This window comes from Macaca thibetana, chromosome 14 (genome assembly GCF_024542745.1).
Source record: "Macaca thibetana thibetana isolate TM-01 chromosome 14, ASM2454274v1, whole genome shotgun sequence".
NCBI classification, from domain to species: Eukaryota; Metazoa; Chordata; class Mammalia; order Primates; family Cercopithecidae; genus Macaca; species Macaca thibetana.
Window position 1 is genome coordinate 102102937 of NC_065591.1, and position 18548 is coordinate 102121484.

The 18548-nt window shown below is 41.2% G+C and overlaps 1 protein-coding gene across 3 annotated transcripts in view; it reads right to left on the reverse strand.

Moving 5' to 3' along the window:
• RDX (radixin) overlaps positions 1-18242 on the reverse strand; it is a 115970-nt gene extending 97728 nt beyond the window's left edge. For 2 of the 3 annotated variants that reach the window (XM_050757717.1, XM_050757716.1), the window contains exons 1-2: positions 18108-18242; positions 792-867 (exon numbers count right to left, since the gene is read on the reverse strand). In XM_050757717.1, coding sequence (XP_050613674.1) covers positions 792-803 — 12 coding nt within the window. In that variant the 5' untranslated portion in view covers positions 804-867; positions 18108-18242. Of the gene's footprint in view, positions 1-791; positions 868-18107 lie in introns of those variants that run through there. The other variant, XM_050757718.1, reaches the window with a different exon arrangement.
• Between the last annotated feature and the right edge of the window lie 306 nt (positions 18243-18548).

The window sequence follows — 18548 nt, forward strand, 5'->3', positions numbered from 1 at the left end:
CATCTGCAAATACGAAATTTTCTTTTTGATCTGTATGCCTTTTTTTAAGTCTTCTCTCCCGCTAACAAAGCACAGTTTGCGACCTGCTGAGTCTTTCAGTCATTCCAAAGTGTTATCCATGCTAGAAAATCCCAAAAATGATAACTAATGACTTTCTTTAAAATTGTAATTGGCCAAAAGAAACATTCCAGAAAACAAAAACAACTTACTTTATTAGATTAAGAACAATTACACCTTAAGAATAAAGGAATAAACTTTAGTCAAGAACCAAATAACTATAAAACTAAGTAAAATAATCACAAGTATACCCTTAAATAAAAAAATCTAAGACTATATAGTATCAGTATGGGTATCAATTGCATCTAAAGTAGAATTATGAGAAAACTAAAATTCATAGATCTTTCTGACCTCTCATTACTTCCTCCCATTTAACAATGTTACCATTTACTGGGCACTAAATATATATATCAGATTCTTCTAACCCTTACCATACTCCCTTGGGTAACTAATTATATTCCCATTTTATATGTAAGGAAATTAAAAATTGGATAGATTGAGCTAAATTAACAAAAGTCACCCAGATTAGTGGCAGAACCAAGGTAAGAACTTAGTTTGACCTTAGAACTCATGACCACATAATACTACGCTCTGGTCACATTAATTTAAAAACAACAGTAATATCAGTGCCTTTTTCTTCCAACAACTCTACCAACATTCTTTGCCTTGTTCCAAAACGAATTTAATGATATCTTATTATGTAGATACTGTCAAATGTAATAAAATACACTTACTGGTTTTGGCATTTTCTTTCTCTTTTTGTTACCTTCTTTAAAAATTCTTCACTTCTATGAATTATGTTGTCACTTTCTGTTAAAAAAAAAAAAGCATAATGTATTATCTTTTTATATAAGGTTTGTTTTAACTATAATTTGTGTAAGATATAAATAAAAATATTTGAAAAGGTGGATTTAAAGTAACAAGGAGTGATTTCATTCTAATTTTCAATGTCTTCTACTAGCATTGCACATTCCCTAAAAAGACTAAAATCCAAGATTAAAAATACCGCACATTTCAAATAACTTGGTATAAACACACTGATCTACCTAGAAGTTTTAATTTAATTACAGACAACAAAGAACAAGGAAACATCATTGCTTAGGGCCCAAAAGCTCACTCTCTGAGTCAGGCTCATCTCTGTATCCAAGATGTTAGAGAAAGGAACAATAAAAGTGAGGACAGATGGATTCAGATTCTGAAGAGCTTAAGAACACTTTTTCAATGTTTTTTTTTCTGTACTGCCAAAAATAAAAGGAAATTCTGATTAATGTAATCTGTAAAAAAATGGAAGAAACTAATTTTTATTTTTTTAAAGACAGGGTCTCATTCTGACATTCAGGCTGGAGTACAGTGGTGACATCACAGCTCACTGCAGCCTAAGCCTCCCAGGTTCAAGTAATCCTCCTGCCTTGGGCTCCCAAGTAGCTAGGATCATGAGCACATGCCACCATGCCCAGCTAGTTTTTTTTTATTTTACTTTTTCGTAGAGGCAGGGTTGCCCTATGTTGCTCAGGCTGTCTCAAACTCCTGGCCTCAAGCAGTCCTCCCAACTGTGCCTCCCAAAGTGCTAGGATTACCGCACCTGGCTTATTTTTTCTTCTTGTAAGTTTGAAAATATGAATAAAGAAAAATATGAATAGCTTATTCACCCAATGTGTATGAAACAGGCAAAACTCTGCACACTAACAACCTGCATTCAGCTAGACACGGCGGCTCACATTGGTAATCCCAACACTTTGGGACCTGTAATCCCAGTAGTTTGGGAGGCCAAGGTGAGAGGACTGCTTAAGCCCAGGTGGCTGAAGCTGCAGTGAGCAGTGATCATATCACTGCACTCTGGCCTGGGCAACAGAGCAAGGTCCTGTCTTAAAAACAAACAAATAAACAAACAAAAAAAGTTACTGATTGCTGTTTAAAATGCCATAACTAAGGCTGGGCATGGTGGCTCATGCCTGTAATCCCAGCACTTTGGGAGGCCGAGGCAGGAGGATCATTTGAGGTCAGGAGTTTGAGACCAGCCTGGCCAACATGGTGAAACCTCATCTATACCAGAAATACAAAAATTAGCTGGGCATGGTGGCAGGTGCCTGTAATCCCATCTACTCAGGAGGCTGAGGCAGGAGAATCACTTGAACCCGGAAGGTGGAGGTTGCAGTGAGCTGAGATCGTCCCACTGCACTCCAGCCTGGGCGACACAGCAAGACTGTGTTTCCAAAAAAAAAGAAAAGAAAAGATGCCATAACTAATAAAAGAGAAATTCTCTGTAAGTTATAATAAAAATGAAATTTAGGTAAGGCCACTTCCCAAATTCTACTCAATCACAAGTAATTGATTACCAATAAACCTCTTCAGAGGAAACTTCCTCCCAAGATTTTTTTCTTTTTTTTGAGATGGAGTCTCGCTCTGTCGCCCAGGCTGGAGTGCAGAAGTCGCAGTGGAGCAATCTTAGCTCACTGCAACCTCTGCCTCCGGGGTTCAAGCGATTCCCCTGCTTCAGCCTCTGCAGCTGGGATTACAGATATCCACCAACACACCCAGCTAATACTAAAATACTAGTATTTTTAGTAGAGAAAGGGTGTCATCATGTTGGCCAGGCTGGTCTCAAACTGAGCTCAAGTGATCCGCCAGCCTGGTCCTCCCAAAGTGCTATGATTACAGGCATGAACCACTAGACAATGAAATTCTGTTGGAGGTATAAACCCCTCATTTCTTAATTCTTATCATTTCCTAGCTTATTCCCATCTACACTCACCTACCTTCATGAACCTAAATGTATTTCAGTACAATTTTTAAATTCTATACCCTTTTTTCATCCCAACTACTATTACTGCCTTAGTTCAGGTCTCATCATCTCAGGTCTTGATTAAAATAGCCTCCAGGCCAGGTGCAATAGCTCACGTGTATAATTCTAGCAATTTGAGAAGTGGGAGGATCACCTGAGCCCAGGAGTCTGCGAGGAGCCTAGGCAACAGGGCAAAACCCCATCTCTACCAAAAAACAAACAAACAAACAACAACAACAAAAAACTAGCCAGGCATGGTAATGGAAGGATTGCTTGAGCCTGGGAAGTGCAGGTTGAAGTGAGCTGAGATCACCAAAGCACTCCAGCCTGGGTGAGAGAGCAAGATCCCGTCTCAAAAAACAAACAAACAAAAAATGAGCTATAACCTATTGGTTCAGCAAAATTGCTTCATCTCATATTTCATAGAACAATTTTATTTAAATTCTTCACACATATATAAGACGTGTGTCTGCATCAAAACTTTGGCCATTTTTTGAATCATAGTAGTTTAGATTACATAAGCATTTGTTTCAATTAGTAATATGATCACTAAAAGTTTTATCCCAAGCCAAAATGGTTTGTCCTAAGTTACATGAGCAATAAATGGCCAAACTACAAGTCTTTTGACACCCAGCATCCAGAGCTCTACAATGTATTAGCCTGTCTTCCTCTTTTTTGATAGGAAAAGACTGCTAACTAATTTCATTTGTAGAAATATACCTGAAGAAAATATTAACAAATATGTACAATGCTACAACTACAAAGACTAATTATAGTACAATTTATAAAACTATATGTAAAACTGGGAGTTTAGCTAGGTCAATCATGGTATATCTCAGGATCCACAAGCTCACAATGCAGCCCATCAAAATGTTATAGAAAAATACTAAATGACATAGGAAGATATTCACAAACCACTAAGTATAAAGACAGGTAATAAAACCATCCATAGTAGCCAGGCATGGTGGCTGACACCTGTAATTCCAGCACTTTGGGAGGTCAAGGCAGGAGGATCACTTGAGGGCAGGAGTTCAAGACCAGCTTGGGCAACAAAGAGAGACAGTGTCTCTACAAAAAATAAAAATAAAGCAGGCATAGTGGAGCACACATGTAGTCCTAGCTACTCAAGAGGCTAAGGCAGAAAGATCACTTGAGCCCAGAAGTTTGAGGCTGCAGTGAGTTATGATCACGCCACTACAATCCAGCCTGGGCAACAGGGCAGGACTCTGTCTAAAATCTAAAAAATAAAACATTTAAAAAAAAAATTCCATAGAATACCACCACTTTTTTAAAAAAAAAGGAATGAATGAAAAGACCAGAATGTTTATATTCTAAAATATTAACAGGCTCGAAGAATTAAAATGAAATCTGTAAACTTGTAAATGAAAATGTAGAGGTTTTGTAATAAACTAATTTCTTTTTTTTGGATATGGAGTCTTGTTCTGTCACCCAGGCTGGAGTGCAGTGGCGCGATCTTGGCTCACTGCAACCTCCGCCTCCCAGGTTCAAGCGATTCTCCTGCCTCAGCCTCCCAAGTAGCTGGGATTACAGGTGTGCACCACTACGTCTGGCTAATTTTTGTATTTTTAGTAGGGACGGGGTTTCACTATGTTGCCCAGACTGGTCTTGAACTCTTGACAACAGGTAATCCGCCTGCCTCAGCCTCCCAAGATGCTCACAGATATGAGCCACCGCGCCTGGCCTAAAAAACTAATTTCTTACAATGAAAAAACAGAATTATTCTAAATAAGTAAACTAAAGTTGGACCCATAACTTCACAATGTCATTTAATAAAATGTAAGTAACTTAATATTTTTCTCAAAAAGAAAGCAGGAGCAGTGGCTCATACCTGCAAACCCAGCACTTTGAGAGCCTGAGACAGGTGGGCTGCTTGAGCCCAGGAGTTCAAGACCAGCCTGGAAAACATAGCAAGACCCCGTCTCTATGTTTTTTAAAAAATAATTAAAAAAAAAAAAGATACTTGAAAAAAATTCCAGTTTTGGAAGGATAACATAATATGACTAAGAAAGATATATAGGTTATAATAAAAAAGATAAATATATTTTATTTTAAATCTCTACATAGGTAAAATAAATACCAAAATAAAAAACAGTAGAAAAATCTGCAACAGTATAATAAAGCTGTTATGCAAAGTAATCAAATGGTTAAACATATAAAGACATTGCTCAGATTCCACTCCGTAAACAGTTCAATAAGAAACTTCGCCAACAAACCTTATGTTAAAAAAACACACAAATGTTCTACTGATTAAAACTACAAGTGTTTTACCAATGATATACTCATTAAACCAGCAAAATAAATATTAATTATTCATGGCAAGGTTGACGAACAATGTTGGCAAACAAGTAGATAAGTATTGTAGGTATCACCATATATTGGCTCCACATTTCTATAAAGTAGAGAATACATAACGAAAGCTACACTGCTTTTTTCAATATGAAATTCTGCTTTTGTAATAAATCTCCCAGAAGATATTTCTTCCCCCAAACTAAATATAAAAGAAAGTAATCTGTATCAAGATATTCACAGCAGCATTCTTTACAATAGCCAGTGATTACAATAACCAAAGTAATGTCGACGCTATTTGATAACATTATGGACTACTCCGGGCTTGTGGGAGATTTTTTTGTTTGTTTGTTGGTATTATTAAAACAAACTCTGTGAACATTTAGGTAAGGTAAAGTGGAAAGGCAGAATATGTAACTACCCATCCATCAACACGGAACAACACAGGTATTATTAAAAAGGGTTGTCTGGGTACACACTTAGTACTTAACAGAGTTTTGTTAAGTTTCTAATTTTAAAAATCAGAGATTAGAATTTCAAAAACATATTTCATGAAATTGCTTATACATATTTTGTATTAGCTTATATATATAACACACAGATGTAAAAATTCTACCTTAAATTTTTCAGGACAAAGCTATGTACAAATGCTATTAAAACCTAAGTTTTTATACCAATTTAGTTATTAATGGAAAATATTTATATCAAGAGAATATTGTTGCCGGGCGCGGTGGCTCAAGTCTGTAATACCAGCACTTTGGGAGGCTGAGGCAGGCAGATCACGAGTTCGAGACCAGTCTGGCCAACACAGCGAAACCCCATCTCTACTAAAAGTACAAAAAATCAGCTGGGTGTGGTGTGTGCCTATAATCTCAGCTACTCGAGAGGCTGAGGTAGGAGAATCGCGTGAACCTGAGAGGCGGGGGCTGCAGTGAACCAAGATCGTGCCACTGCAATCCAGCCTGGGTGATAGTGTGAGACTTCATCTCAAAAGAAAAAGAGAATATTGTTTAACCTCAATGAGACATTTCTGGCTAGGCATGGTGGCTCATGCCTGTAATCCCAGCACTTTGGGAGGCTGAAGCAGGTGGATCACTTGAGGTCAGGAGTTCGAGACCAGCCTGGGCAACATGATGAAACCCTGTTTCTAGTAAAAATAAAAAATTGGCCGAACATGATGGCACATGCCGGCAGTCCCTGCTACTCAGAAGGCTGAGGCAGGAGAATCACTTGAATCCGGGAGGCAGAGGCTGCAGTGAGCTGAGATCACACCGCTACACTCCAACCCGGGCAACAGAGTGAGACTTTGTCTCAAAAAAAAAAAAAAGACATTTCTAGTCTATGAATATATTAGTATGCTTTTAATTGAAACTGGCATCTATTAGTAGCAGAATACATAATTTCATAAAATGTCACATGGAAAACAAAGAAACCTAGATGCATATCCTGGGGTTCCATCTCTAACTTGAAACAAAACCTGGTCTTTCAAATCTTTCCTTTCCTCTATTAAAAAAAGCATAAAAATAATAATAAATAATAAGTTGCCTAAACCATTATATATCAAAGACATATTTATATATCAAATATTTGTATACTTCCACTCTTCCCTCATAAAAATAAAAATTTACTCCCTCCTCCCCACTCTTAATTCTCTTAATTTTAATCTGCAAGTTTATTGGTTTAAACTTAATTAAACCAATTAAATTCTTAATTTTCTCCCACTCTTAAATGTCTTAAAGTGGTCTTGCCCTGCCTCTTTTCCATACCTACTCCTCCTAAAGCAATATATTGTGCTCTTTTCCATACCTACTCCTCCAAAAGCAATAAAAGTGCAGTCATGGCAGCAACAAACCCAGCAAGTCGTGAGAGGTGCTGCCAGCCAGCAAACGTCTCCCATTTCGAGAAAACCACTCACATGAATAAGTACTCAAACACATTGCCACACATTAGAGACAAAATAGCCACAATAAACATTCTCTCCTTTGTCTTTTAACTCTGAGGGTAACCCTCAAACAGTCTCCTTTCTACCTAATACAATGGAAAAATAGCCTCACGCTTAACACATTGAGCTCTGTTAAGTCAATAGCACAAGACTCCCACCTGTCAGGTGGTAAAACAGGTGTTATAAAGTCTAGTCCATGCAGTGCCTGCACTGAAGCATCAATAATTCATAGCAGATTGCCTGATTTTACTTTTGAGATACTCTTTTTCCTAAGCCTAATTTTAATTATTTTAATTTTTTTTGCCTTTTCAGACTTACAAATGACCTCTGAACATAATTGTGATCTCTCCAGAGACCAAAATATTCCAAGAGAACTCCTCTGCCAATTTACTGGGAGAAAGCAGCACAACAAACAATATAAACTGAATAAGGCAACTCTGGCAGTCCAATCAACACAATAATGGAATCTACTAAAGAAGTTCTTAATCATTTTATTTTTCCCGCATGGGCCCTGCTGGTGAAGCCTATGAACTCTTTCCAAGAAAAGTATTTTTAAATGCATAAAATACATGCACAAAATACAGAAAATTACAAAAGAAACGAATTACACTGGAATATAATTATCAAAACATAAAAAACACACTAATATATATACTTCTTTTTTAATACTTTAAGTAAGTTATTTTAACAGCTTTAACGTATTACAAAAGTATCTACTGTTTCTATTAGAAACAGTCTCTGGGCTGGGTGTGGGGGCTCATGCCTGTAATCTCAACACCTTGGGAGACCAAGGCAGGAGGATGGCTTGGGGCCGGGAGTTCAAAACCAGTCTGGGCAATCTACAAAAAACAAAAAAATTAGCTGCGTGTGGTGATATGCATGTGTAGTCCCAGCTATTCCAAAGGGTCACTTGAACCCAGGAGTGATGGTGCCACTGCACTCCAGCCTGGGCAACAGAGTGAGATCCCATCGCTATAAAAAACAAAAATTAAATTAAAAAACAGACAGTCTCTGGTACTGTACTGCTAATGTTAATGTTGTCTATATTAATAATAGAAGAAAATGTAAAAATAAAGATGCAACTTTTTCCCCATTCAAGGTCATAGGTACCCAGGTTTAAAGCCTTTAATACACAAAGAACTATGATTATTATGCTGTTAGCTCAGTGTTAATAAATTTAATAACAAATAATAATGCACTTTTATCTATATAACGCCATGTCTTCCCTAAGTGAAGCAAAGAAGACAAGAATTTTTAGCTCCATCTTGCAAGTAAAGAAATAAGGCCAGGCCGGGCGCGGTGGCTCAAGCCTGTAATCCCAGCACTTTGGGAGGCCGAGACGGGTGGATCACGAGGTCAGGAGATCGAGACCATCCTGGATAACACGGTGAAACCCCGTCTCTACTAAGAAATACAAAAAACTAGCCGGGCGAGGTGGCGGGCGCCTGTAGTCCCAGCTACTCGGGAGGCTGAGGCCGGAGAATGGCGTGAACCCGGGAGGCGGAGCTTGCAGTGAGCTGAGATCCGGCCGCTGCACTCCAGCCTGGGCTACAGAGCGAGACTCCGTCTCAAAAAAAAAAAAAAGAAATAAGGCCAAAAGCAAGAAGGGTAGTGAATACAGGGAGCATTTGTAGAATGTTCACTCTCCATTCTGCCTATATTTCCTAATCTTCACTATAACTGCCCTTCCCCTTCCTGCCCAAGACAGGTGTTTCTCTCATTCTTCTAACAAAGAAATTAAGATTCAGATAAATGACTTGTTCAATGTCAGGGGGCTACTTAACAAAGACAGAAGTTCATTTAAATCCTAGTCTTGGGCTCTTTTGATTATCTTACTCTACTTTTCTCAGATACCATTCTAGACAAGTTCATACCAAACAATTACTAGGGCTTTTCAAGAAGTAGGCTACTAAAGCTCTCTCCTCTATTGTTATCAGGTCAAGAGACTACCTCTAAAGATGTTTTAAGTGCACATTAACAACTGGTATGATCATCTCTGTAAGTGGAATTCCTGTAAGGGTGAGAGGCAGTTTTAAATAAGATATTAAGTCTTGCTCATGTAGAAATGATTTCTGGTTTAAAGACATTTTCAAGGAAATGAAATATTCAACATTTGAGTAATATACATGTTACTGAAAATGCATAGCAAATTTCTAAAATTTATAAAGCTGAACTGCAATATTAACACCAAAGTTTTACACTGAATTTAGAATCTCTTCTAAGAATTTTGTACATTTAAAAAGCAAAATCATATCTGTATGGTTCCTAAGGTGAACAGAAAATAAAATAATACCCTATCATTTGCAATTATGAAATACTAAAAGGTAAGAAAGCTAAATCCAGTTCAACTTCCTCATTTCACTCTTAAGAAAACATTAAACATTCACATAAAAATGTTTAGAAATGGGAAAACAAAGATAAGTTCATGAAAGTCATTTATGTAACGGGAAAGAAGCAAACACAAAATAATTCTCACAAATAATTCTACCCTTGATGTGCTTTGAAACATCAGATATTATAGCTTATTTTCAAAAGAGAACAAAGTCAATATGTTTCTTACATGTCTTTATAATTAGACAATATTCTCTAATGCAGTCAATGAGGCTATATGGCAGTTCTATTACTATAAAAAAATTAAGCTTCTAATTTTCTAGATATTAACGCCCTTTTCAGAAAAACTGATACAGTGCCTGGTTCACAGTTGGGCCTCAAAATGTCTGTTGATTTTGCTGAATTAATCTTACACATAATACTCATTTAAATTTTTCTGCTGATTAGTGTCAAGGGCAATAGTTTCCTCTCTCTTTTTATGTTGTAAAATGACCAAGCTAATAAGCATCACTAAGAAGAGAGAACCAACATGAACATGGGGAAGAAAAAAAGCTCTTTACGGCCAGGCGCGGTGGCTCACACCTGCAATCCCAGCACTTTGGGAGGTCGAGGCGAGTGGATCACCTGAGGTCAGGAGTTTGAGACCAGCCTGATCAATATGGAGAAACCCCATCTCTACTAAAAATACAAAATTAGCCAAGCGTGGTGGCGCATGCCTGTAATCCCAGCTACTTGAGAAGCTGAGGCAGGAGAATCACTCGAATCTGGGAGGCCGAGGCTGTGGTGAGCCAAGATTGTGCCACTGCACTCTAGCCTGGACAAGAGCAAAACTTTATCTCAAAAAAAAAAAAAAACTCTTTACAACCAGGCCTCCCAAATTCAAGCCTTAACCATCTCTATCCAAAACTGTTTCAATAATTTCAATTAAGTTAACAATCAAATTAAAGGCCAGATAATCTGATATACTTAATAACTGTAATTACCATGCTGCTTGTTGATTAGATATAAGTAGTAAGCTTTCTGGTGATATATACGAACTTTGCTAAACAACCATACTAAGTTTTTACAGTTTTTCTAAATCTACAACTTATAAACAGCTTAACTATCAGGTGTCCTCACAATGGCTAAGAAAATTTAATCCAAGCCAAAGGGATCTAAAGTCAATTAACCACAGCTGAGATTTTCTATGTTCCCATTCTCCCTTTCACTCAGAGTCCTTATGTTAGCTGGGCGCGGTGGCTCACACCAGAAATCTCAGCACTTTGGGAAGCCAAGGCGGGTGGATCACTTGAGGTCAGGAGTTCAAGACCAGCCTGGCCAACAAGGCAAAACCCCGTTTCCACTAAAAATACAAAAATGAGTCAGGCGTGGTGACCTGCGTGGTGGTGCGCATCTGTAGTCCCAACCACTTGGGGCACTGAGGCAGTTGAATCGCATGAACCCAGGAGGCAGAGGTTGCAATGAGCTGAGATCATGTCACTGCACTCCAGCCTGGGTGATAAAGTGAGACTCTGTCTCAAAAACAAAACAAGAGTCCTAATGTTGCATTCATGTATCCACATTATTCCATGTACTGGCCAGGACTTTTTCTTATAAACACAGCCACTCTGGTTATTAAAAGATTATCGGCCGGGCACAGTGGCTCACACCTGTAATCCCAGCACTTCGGGAGGCTGAGGTGGTCGGATCACAAGGTCAGGAGATCGAGACCATACTGGCTAACACAGCGAAACCCTGTCTCTACTAAAAATACAAAAAATTAGCCGGGCATGGTGGCAGGTGTCTGTAGTCCCAGCTACTCGGGAGGCTGAGGCAGGAGACTGGCGTGAACCCGAGAGGCGGAGCTTGCAGTGAGCCGAAATCCAGCCACTGCACTCCAGCCTGGGAGACAGCGAGACTCCATCTCAAAAAAAAAAAAAAAAAAAAAAAAAGATTATCAATTTACAAAAACAACAGGAAGATTTAACAAAGAAGAAAAAAAAAAAGAAAGCAAGAAACATCATCCAGAACTCACATCACAGAAGACTGTACTCAAAATGCTGCTGCAATGAGTATTAATTCATTTATATACACTACTGTGACAACACTTAACAAGTAAGGTGTGGTGGCTCACGCCTGTAATCCCAGCACTTTGGGAGGCTGAGCCAGGAGGATCACTTGAGTCCAGGAGTTTAAGACCAGCCTGGGCAATATGGTGAGACCCCGTGTCTACAAAAAATGAAAAAGCCGGGAGCAGTGGCAAGCCCCTATAGTTCCAGTTACCTGGGAGGCTGAGGTGGAGGGATCACTTCAGCCTGGAAGGTCAAGGTCACAGTGAGCTTTAATCAAGCCACTACACTCTGGCCCGGGCAACAGAGACACTATATCAAAAAGAAAAAAAAAGCACTTAACACACTTTATGAATACAATATGGCACATCTATATTCCCATTAGCATGAGAACTCCTCAGTATTTTACTCATCTTTCCATTCTCAAATGCAAAGAGTAGTGGCATATAATAACTGTCTGAATGTATGACTGACACCTTAAAGCAGTGGTCAGCAAACTTTTTCTGTAAAGGGCCAGTTAAGTAAACATTATAGACTTTGTAAGCCATACATACAGTCTCTGTTGAAACCATTCTACTGTTGTAGCAGGAAAGCAGTCATAGATAATATGTAAACAAGTAAGCTATGATGTGTTCAAATAAAACTTTATTTACAAAAGCAGGGAATAGGCTGGGTTTAGCCCATGGACCACAATTTGCCAAGTATTTTAACAGGAATCAACACTTTTCCTTTCATAATTTAACTGAAGTTGGTACCTAGAAAGATATGAGCTCACTACATATGACTATCTGTAACGGATCAATTTCGGATATGACTTTGGATGAGGGTAAAAAAGAACCAAAGACATGTAATATAGATGAATAATGAAAATAACGGGGCTGGGTGCGGTTGCTTGCACTTTAGGAGGCTGAGGCAGGAGGATCACCTGAGGTCAGAAGTCTGAGACTAGCCTGGGCAACACAGTGAAACCGTATCTCTAAAAACAATAAAAATCAGCCAAGCATGATGGTATGCACATGTAGTCTTAGCTACTCCAGAGGCTGAGGTGGGAGGACTGCCTGAACCGTAGAGTTCAAAGCCCTGGAGTTTGTGGCAGGGAGCTATGATCATGAGACCGCACTCTAGCAGCAGAGAGGTGACAGTGAGGGAGAGAAGCAGGGAGACAGGGAAAGAGGGAGGGATGGAGGCAGGAAGGAAAAAGAAAAAAGAAGTAAAGAATCTACTGGGAACAGAGTTGCAAGAAAGAGCAATTCCATTACCCTTGCCAGTTGACTGGTTAGATATGGAATGTGCCCCAATCCTGGCCAATGAGACTCAGAAGACATCTGCTTGGGGGTTTCTAGAAACAGTTCCTCTTACTCCTTTGGATATTGCTCTGTCTGGATGGGATGCAGCAGCCAGATTGGGACAAGGGGCTCACTGTAGGCTTGACCTCCCAGGCTCAAGTGATTCCCCCAACCTCAGCATGCTGAGTAGCTGGGACTACAGGTCCACAGCACTGCTCCTGGCTCCTTTGCAGCAGCCAAATTGATACGGGGAAGGGCAGTCTTAGTATGAAGTTAACGGGGAAAAATCACAGGGAAGAGAGTTGGAAAGAGGAGTTCTTGATGTCATTATTTAACCATTCTTGAACCTCTGGACTTTTAGCATGTAAGATAAATTCTGGCCAAGCATGGTGGCTCACACCTATAATCCCAGCACTTTGGGAGGCCAAAAGTCCAAGGCAGGAAGTCCCAGGTAGATGATCATTTGAGCCCAGGAATTAGAGACCAGCTTGAGCAACATAGGGATACCCCATCTCTACAAAAAGGTTTTTTAAAAAATTAGTTGTTGTCTGGGCACGATGGTTCACACCTGTAATCCCAGCACTCTGGGAGGGCCAAGGCGGGCAGATCACCTGAGGTCAAGAGTTTGAGACCAGCCTGGCCAAAATGGTAAAACTCTGTCTCTATTGAAAATAGAAGGCCGGGCGCGGTGGCTCAAGCCTGTAATCCCAGCACTTTGGGAGGCCGAGACAGGCGGATCACAAGGTCAGGAGATCGAGACCATCCTGGCGAACACGGTGAAACCCCGTCTCTACTAAAAATACATAAAAAACTAGCCGGGCGAGGTGGCGGGCGCCTGTAGTCCCAGCTACTTGGGAGGCTGAGGCAGGAGAATGGAGTAAACCCGGGAGGCGGAGCTTGCAGTGAGCTGAGATCCGGCCACTGCACTCCAGCCTGGGCGACAGAGTGAGACTCCGTCTCAAAAAAAAAAAAAAAAAAAAAAGAAAGAAAAAAAAAAAAAAAAAAAAAAAAAAGAAAATAGAAAAATTAGCTGGGCCTGGTGGCTTGTGCCTTAAATCCCACCTACTACAGAAGGTGAGGCAGGAGAATCACTTAAACCTCGGAGGCGGAGGTTGCAGTGAGCTGAGATCACGCCACTGCATTCCAGCCTGGGCAACAGAGGGAGACCCTGTCTCGAAAAAAAAAAAAAAAAAAAAAAAAAAGCTGGGCATGGTGGCACACACCTCTGGTGGCAGCTACTAGGGAGGCTGAGGTGGGAGGAACTTAAAGGATCACTTGAGCCCAGGAGGTCAAGGCTGTAGTGAGCTGTAATAGCACCACTGCACGCCAGCTTGGGTAATGGAGGAAGACCCTATTTTTAAAAAAAAAAAATAAGAAAAAAATGACATTAAATTTCCTCATTGTTTAAACCAATTGGAGAATTTTCTGTTATTTGATGCCAAAGCATCTAAAATGACCTAAGGCTCAAAACTGAAGAGTGCTCACTTCACAAATTTACCTGCAGTCAGTCCTAGTTGACTTAAACTTTTCACAAATAAATTTTTAAAAAAGCATTTAACGTCCTGAAAGCCATAGAGATTATCTACAACTCAGAAGAAAACAGTCCATTATCTCAGTTACTAATACTGAAGTTCATAGCTTTATAAATTCCATAATCTTAGAGAAAATAAACAGTGCAGTACCTGTTTCTTCAATTCTGTATCTAAAATATCCTTTCAACAGGATGTTTTTTCTAAGGAGTTGGCAAACTTTTTTCGTTAAGAGCAAGATGTGGATATTTCCCACATCAAATCATAAACCTTCTGTTTTTAAAAGACACCATTTCTCATTGTCAACTATATGCCATATGCTAGAAGAAAACAAATAGTAAACTTCATCTTCAATCATTAATCAAGAAAATCTGTACAAAACAAATCTGCACATATACACGCTTGGGAATTAGCATAGGGAATTCTATTGTGTGCTTTTATTCAAATGATGAAAACATGAGAAATATGATTTACTCAATGTTTAACACAAGTTAATAAGCACCCTTTCAATGTCTGTTACAATGTAACCCTATTTTAACAAGACTTTAAAATCACAAATAAGGGATACAAAGTATATGTTTATCCCTGCATACCTACTGGCATTTTCCGTAAACAAGGAATTGCCAACAGCAGCTACCTATGGAAAACAGGACTGGGAAAGGGGCTGGGGTGTTCTAGGGAGTACGGAGAACTTTGATCTTTTCCTTCACATTTTTCTGGGTTTTTAAACTTTGCCAAAAAATATATGACTTTTATAGTTTTTTTAAAAAATGGCTTAAACTACACATTCAATATAAATATTAAGATATATACAAGAAACTTAAATAGGAAAAGCAGGATTTCTCTAAAATAGGCTAGAAATTCAGGAACTCTCTGGGGCCAGACTGGACACCTCTACCACCAAAGAAGTGTGCACAACCTGGCTGCAACAATCAAGGAAGTTACCAGAACAGCCTTAACTGGATCAGTAACGCCATGAGACTTACAATGAGGGTGGAGTCCATAGCAACCCAATCCAGCTCCACTGAATCTTGTACCCCAGGGGCAGTATCAGTTAAGTACCACCTGCCAGCTCGTGGTCTGCAGGAAGGTCCCTGACACCCAAGAGTGACTTGGTTGACTTCCCAGATTCACAGAAGTAACATGAAATTATATTTAGCTACACCTTACAGATAAACTCCACTAGCATGGCTCAGTCTTCACAACCTCAATAAAACATATTTTTTTAGACTTTGGTCTACAGGAAATACTGGTTAAAATTTGACCCCGTTTTTAAACATTAGTAGCATAAATTAAAATGCATTAAATTAAAAATGGATGAAAAAACAAGATTCTCACCATTATTCACCATTTCAGACTCTACTATATCAGATCACACAGAGTAGGTTAAAAGATTGAGAACTGCAAGCAAAATAAAAACACATAAAGAGTTTCACTTCAACAGCCTGCCAAAGATAAAAAATGAACAATAAAATCCAATTCTGGCCGGCGCAGTGGCTCATGCCTGTGATCCCAGCACTTTGGGAGGCCGAGGCAGGCAGAACACCTGAGGTCCAGGAGTTCCAGACCAGCCTGGTCAACATGGCAAAACCCCGTCTCTACTAAAAATGCAAAAATTAGCTGGGCATGGTGGTGCCCGCCTGTACTCCCAGCTACTCAGAAGGCTGAGGCACGAGAATCACTTGAACCCGGGAGGCGGAGGTGCAGTGAGCTGAGATCACGCCACTGTATACCACCCTGGGCGACAGCAAGATGGGCTGACAGGACAACTGGATTAAAATAAGCATCAGTTTCATTAAAAAGGACTAATTTGAAGATAAATCTTTTGACTGCAGCTCTTTAGAGAATCTAAAGTGAACTTGATGGACAGTGGAAGAAATCACAACATGGAATTCCTTGAGTAAAAATGTACTGACTCCAAAAAAAAAAAAAAATCCAATTCTTCTCTTGGGAATAGTAAACCAATAAACAAAAAACAACGCGTTCCCCATCCCAGAGACTAATGAGACTCAGCAAGGGAGGGAAAGAACAGCAAAGTCTGTCATTTCTTAGCATTAAAAGAAAAGTAATTAAATTGAGTTTCAGTTAATTAATCAAAATTTCCAAAAAAAAAAAAAAAAGACAGACTCAACGTATTTTCCCTACACCCAAATTACATCTATTCTACAACTACTTCTGAGCCCCTCCTACATACTCTTCCATGTGTGTGGATACAGGAGTGAACAAAACATTGTATGTGTTTCCTAAGGTCAAGAACTCAACGTTATTTCAGTGCCATAATCAAATTCTGTCTCATTTAAATAAAACTGTAAAGAATGCCAATGTCTATTCATTCCTTACTAATACACCAACTGTTTATTAAATTCCATCATATATAAAAAAGCGATTAAGCAAAGAAAGTCATTGCAATCCTCTTTACAGCATACGATTAACTTCAAAAGGAGTGTTTTACATGTTGCTGTATTTGAAGTAAAGTATTGTTAGTCTCTGGAAGATAAAGTACACTGGGGAAAGCAAAGGAATTCTGAAAATAAAAAACTGCAATCCTGAATATTAGTCTCCTTTCTCAAATCCAGTGATGCTGTTTTGGCAAATGGATCAAGCCATTATTTATCCAGCAACATGAACGGGGTAATTGTTCCTTCTTAGCTCCATCAGTCATATAAAAGAGTATTTAGTGTTCCAAAAAAAAAAGAAGTATGCTCCGTAAACAATAGATTGCAATGTCTATGTCAAAGTACTCGTTTATCAAATAAACCCTTATCATCTTAGGCTTTTATATCTACATCCTGCCAGTGTTAGTGCCACAAGACTGCCATCGAGCTCCTCAGCAACGTGTCTTCCACCAAAATCTCAACTGGATTTTAAAATATATTTTTATGAAGTTGATTTTTAACACACCTCCAACCTAATAATTACTCTTTAAGAAAAAAAAAAAAAAAAAACCAAATATTGGGAATGTTTGAAGAAACGTGACATCTGTTTAGGAAGTGATGTAGTCTGTTTAAACTGAAGAAAAAAAAAAAATGCACTGCCCCCTTTCAAACTTAGTCCGGGAATTGAGCTTAGAATCCTTTAAAGGAAAAGAGGGCTATCATGAACTGAACTTGTCTGGTGGGGTCTGAGACGCTAAAACTGAGCGGCCTCAAGGGCCCGAGAAAGTTAGGGGCTCCAAGCTGCAACAGCAGCAGGGAGAGCTGTGCACGGGAACCGCGGCCCTGGCCTGGCGGGTGCTGGCGGTGGGAGCGGCTGGTGCCCCAAACCCTGTCATGCAACATCCCCTTTGCCACTGGGGCGGAACGCACGCTGTCTAGTAATTCAACACCCCTCCTTTCAAACCGGAGGCCGGGGGACAAGTTCTAATAAATGCAAAATCGAATTCTACCTACGATGAATATCTGGATTTGCAAACAACCCTTGGGACGACGCCAGCCCGGGCCCGGGGCCCAGTCCAGGCAGCGGTAGCCCACCGTCCCCAGGGCGCGGGGGTCCGAGGCCGGCGCTGAAGGCAGACCCCGCGCCCCGAGGAGAGGAGAATCGCGCGGCGGCAAGGGTCGACTTTGGCCCGGCAGGCACGTTCGGGCCGCGGCTCAGCCACGACTCGGGCAGGGCCTCGCGGCCCCCGCCAGCCCGGATAGGAGCCTGGCCGGCCGGGCCATTACCACGGTGGCGCCTCGACCGAGGGGCGCGAGCGGAGGCGCGCCCAGGCCCTGGCGGCGGCGCCACGGCCGGGCAGCGCGGGCCCCGCAACTTCTCGCCGCCACCTCAGCGTCTCCGGAGGAACCGGGAGCGGGGAGTGGGGGAAGGGAGGGCGCCGCGGCTTACCCGGAGAGCGGGCGACTTCTGCCCGCCGGCGTGTGGCTGGGGCGCTGCGCGGCGGCTCGGCTGCGGCAGGGAGGGAGAGGCGGTGGTGCGAGCGCTGGGCCGCGGGAGACGACAGGCGCCGCCGCCACCGCAGACAGCTCCGCAATATGGCCGCTCGGCGCCTCCTCGGGGAAAAGGCGGGGCTGCCCGGCGCCCCCCGCCTCCCTCTGCCGGCCGGCCGGCCTGCCTCGCGCCGCAGCCTGAGCGCCAACGCCGCCGCCGGGGGCCGCCCGCGCCCCGCCCCTCCCGCGGGCTCGCAGCCGCAGGCCTGGCTCTGGGCGTGGCCGGGGGTCGCGGTCTAGGGCCGGCCAACGCGAGGGGGGAGGCTGCGGGCTCGGGAGCCCCCAGGGAAATAGGACGAACGCGCCGGAGGGTCGAGCCCTTCTGGAGAGCGCTGGGCTC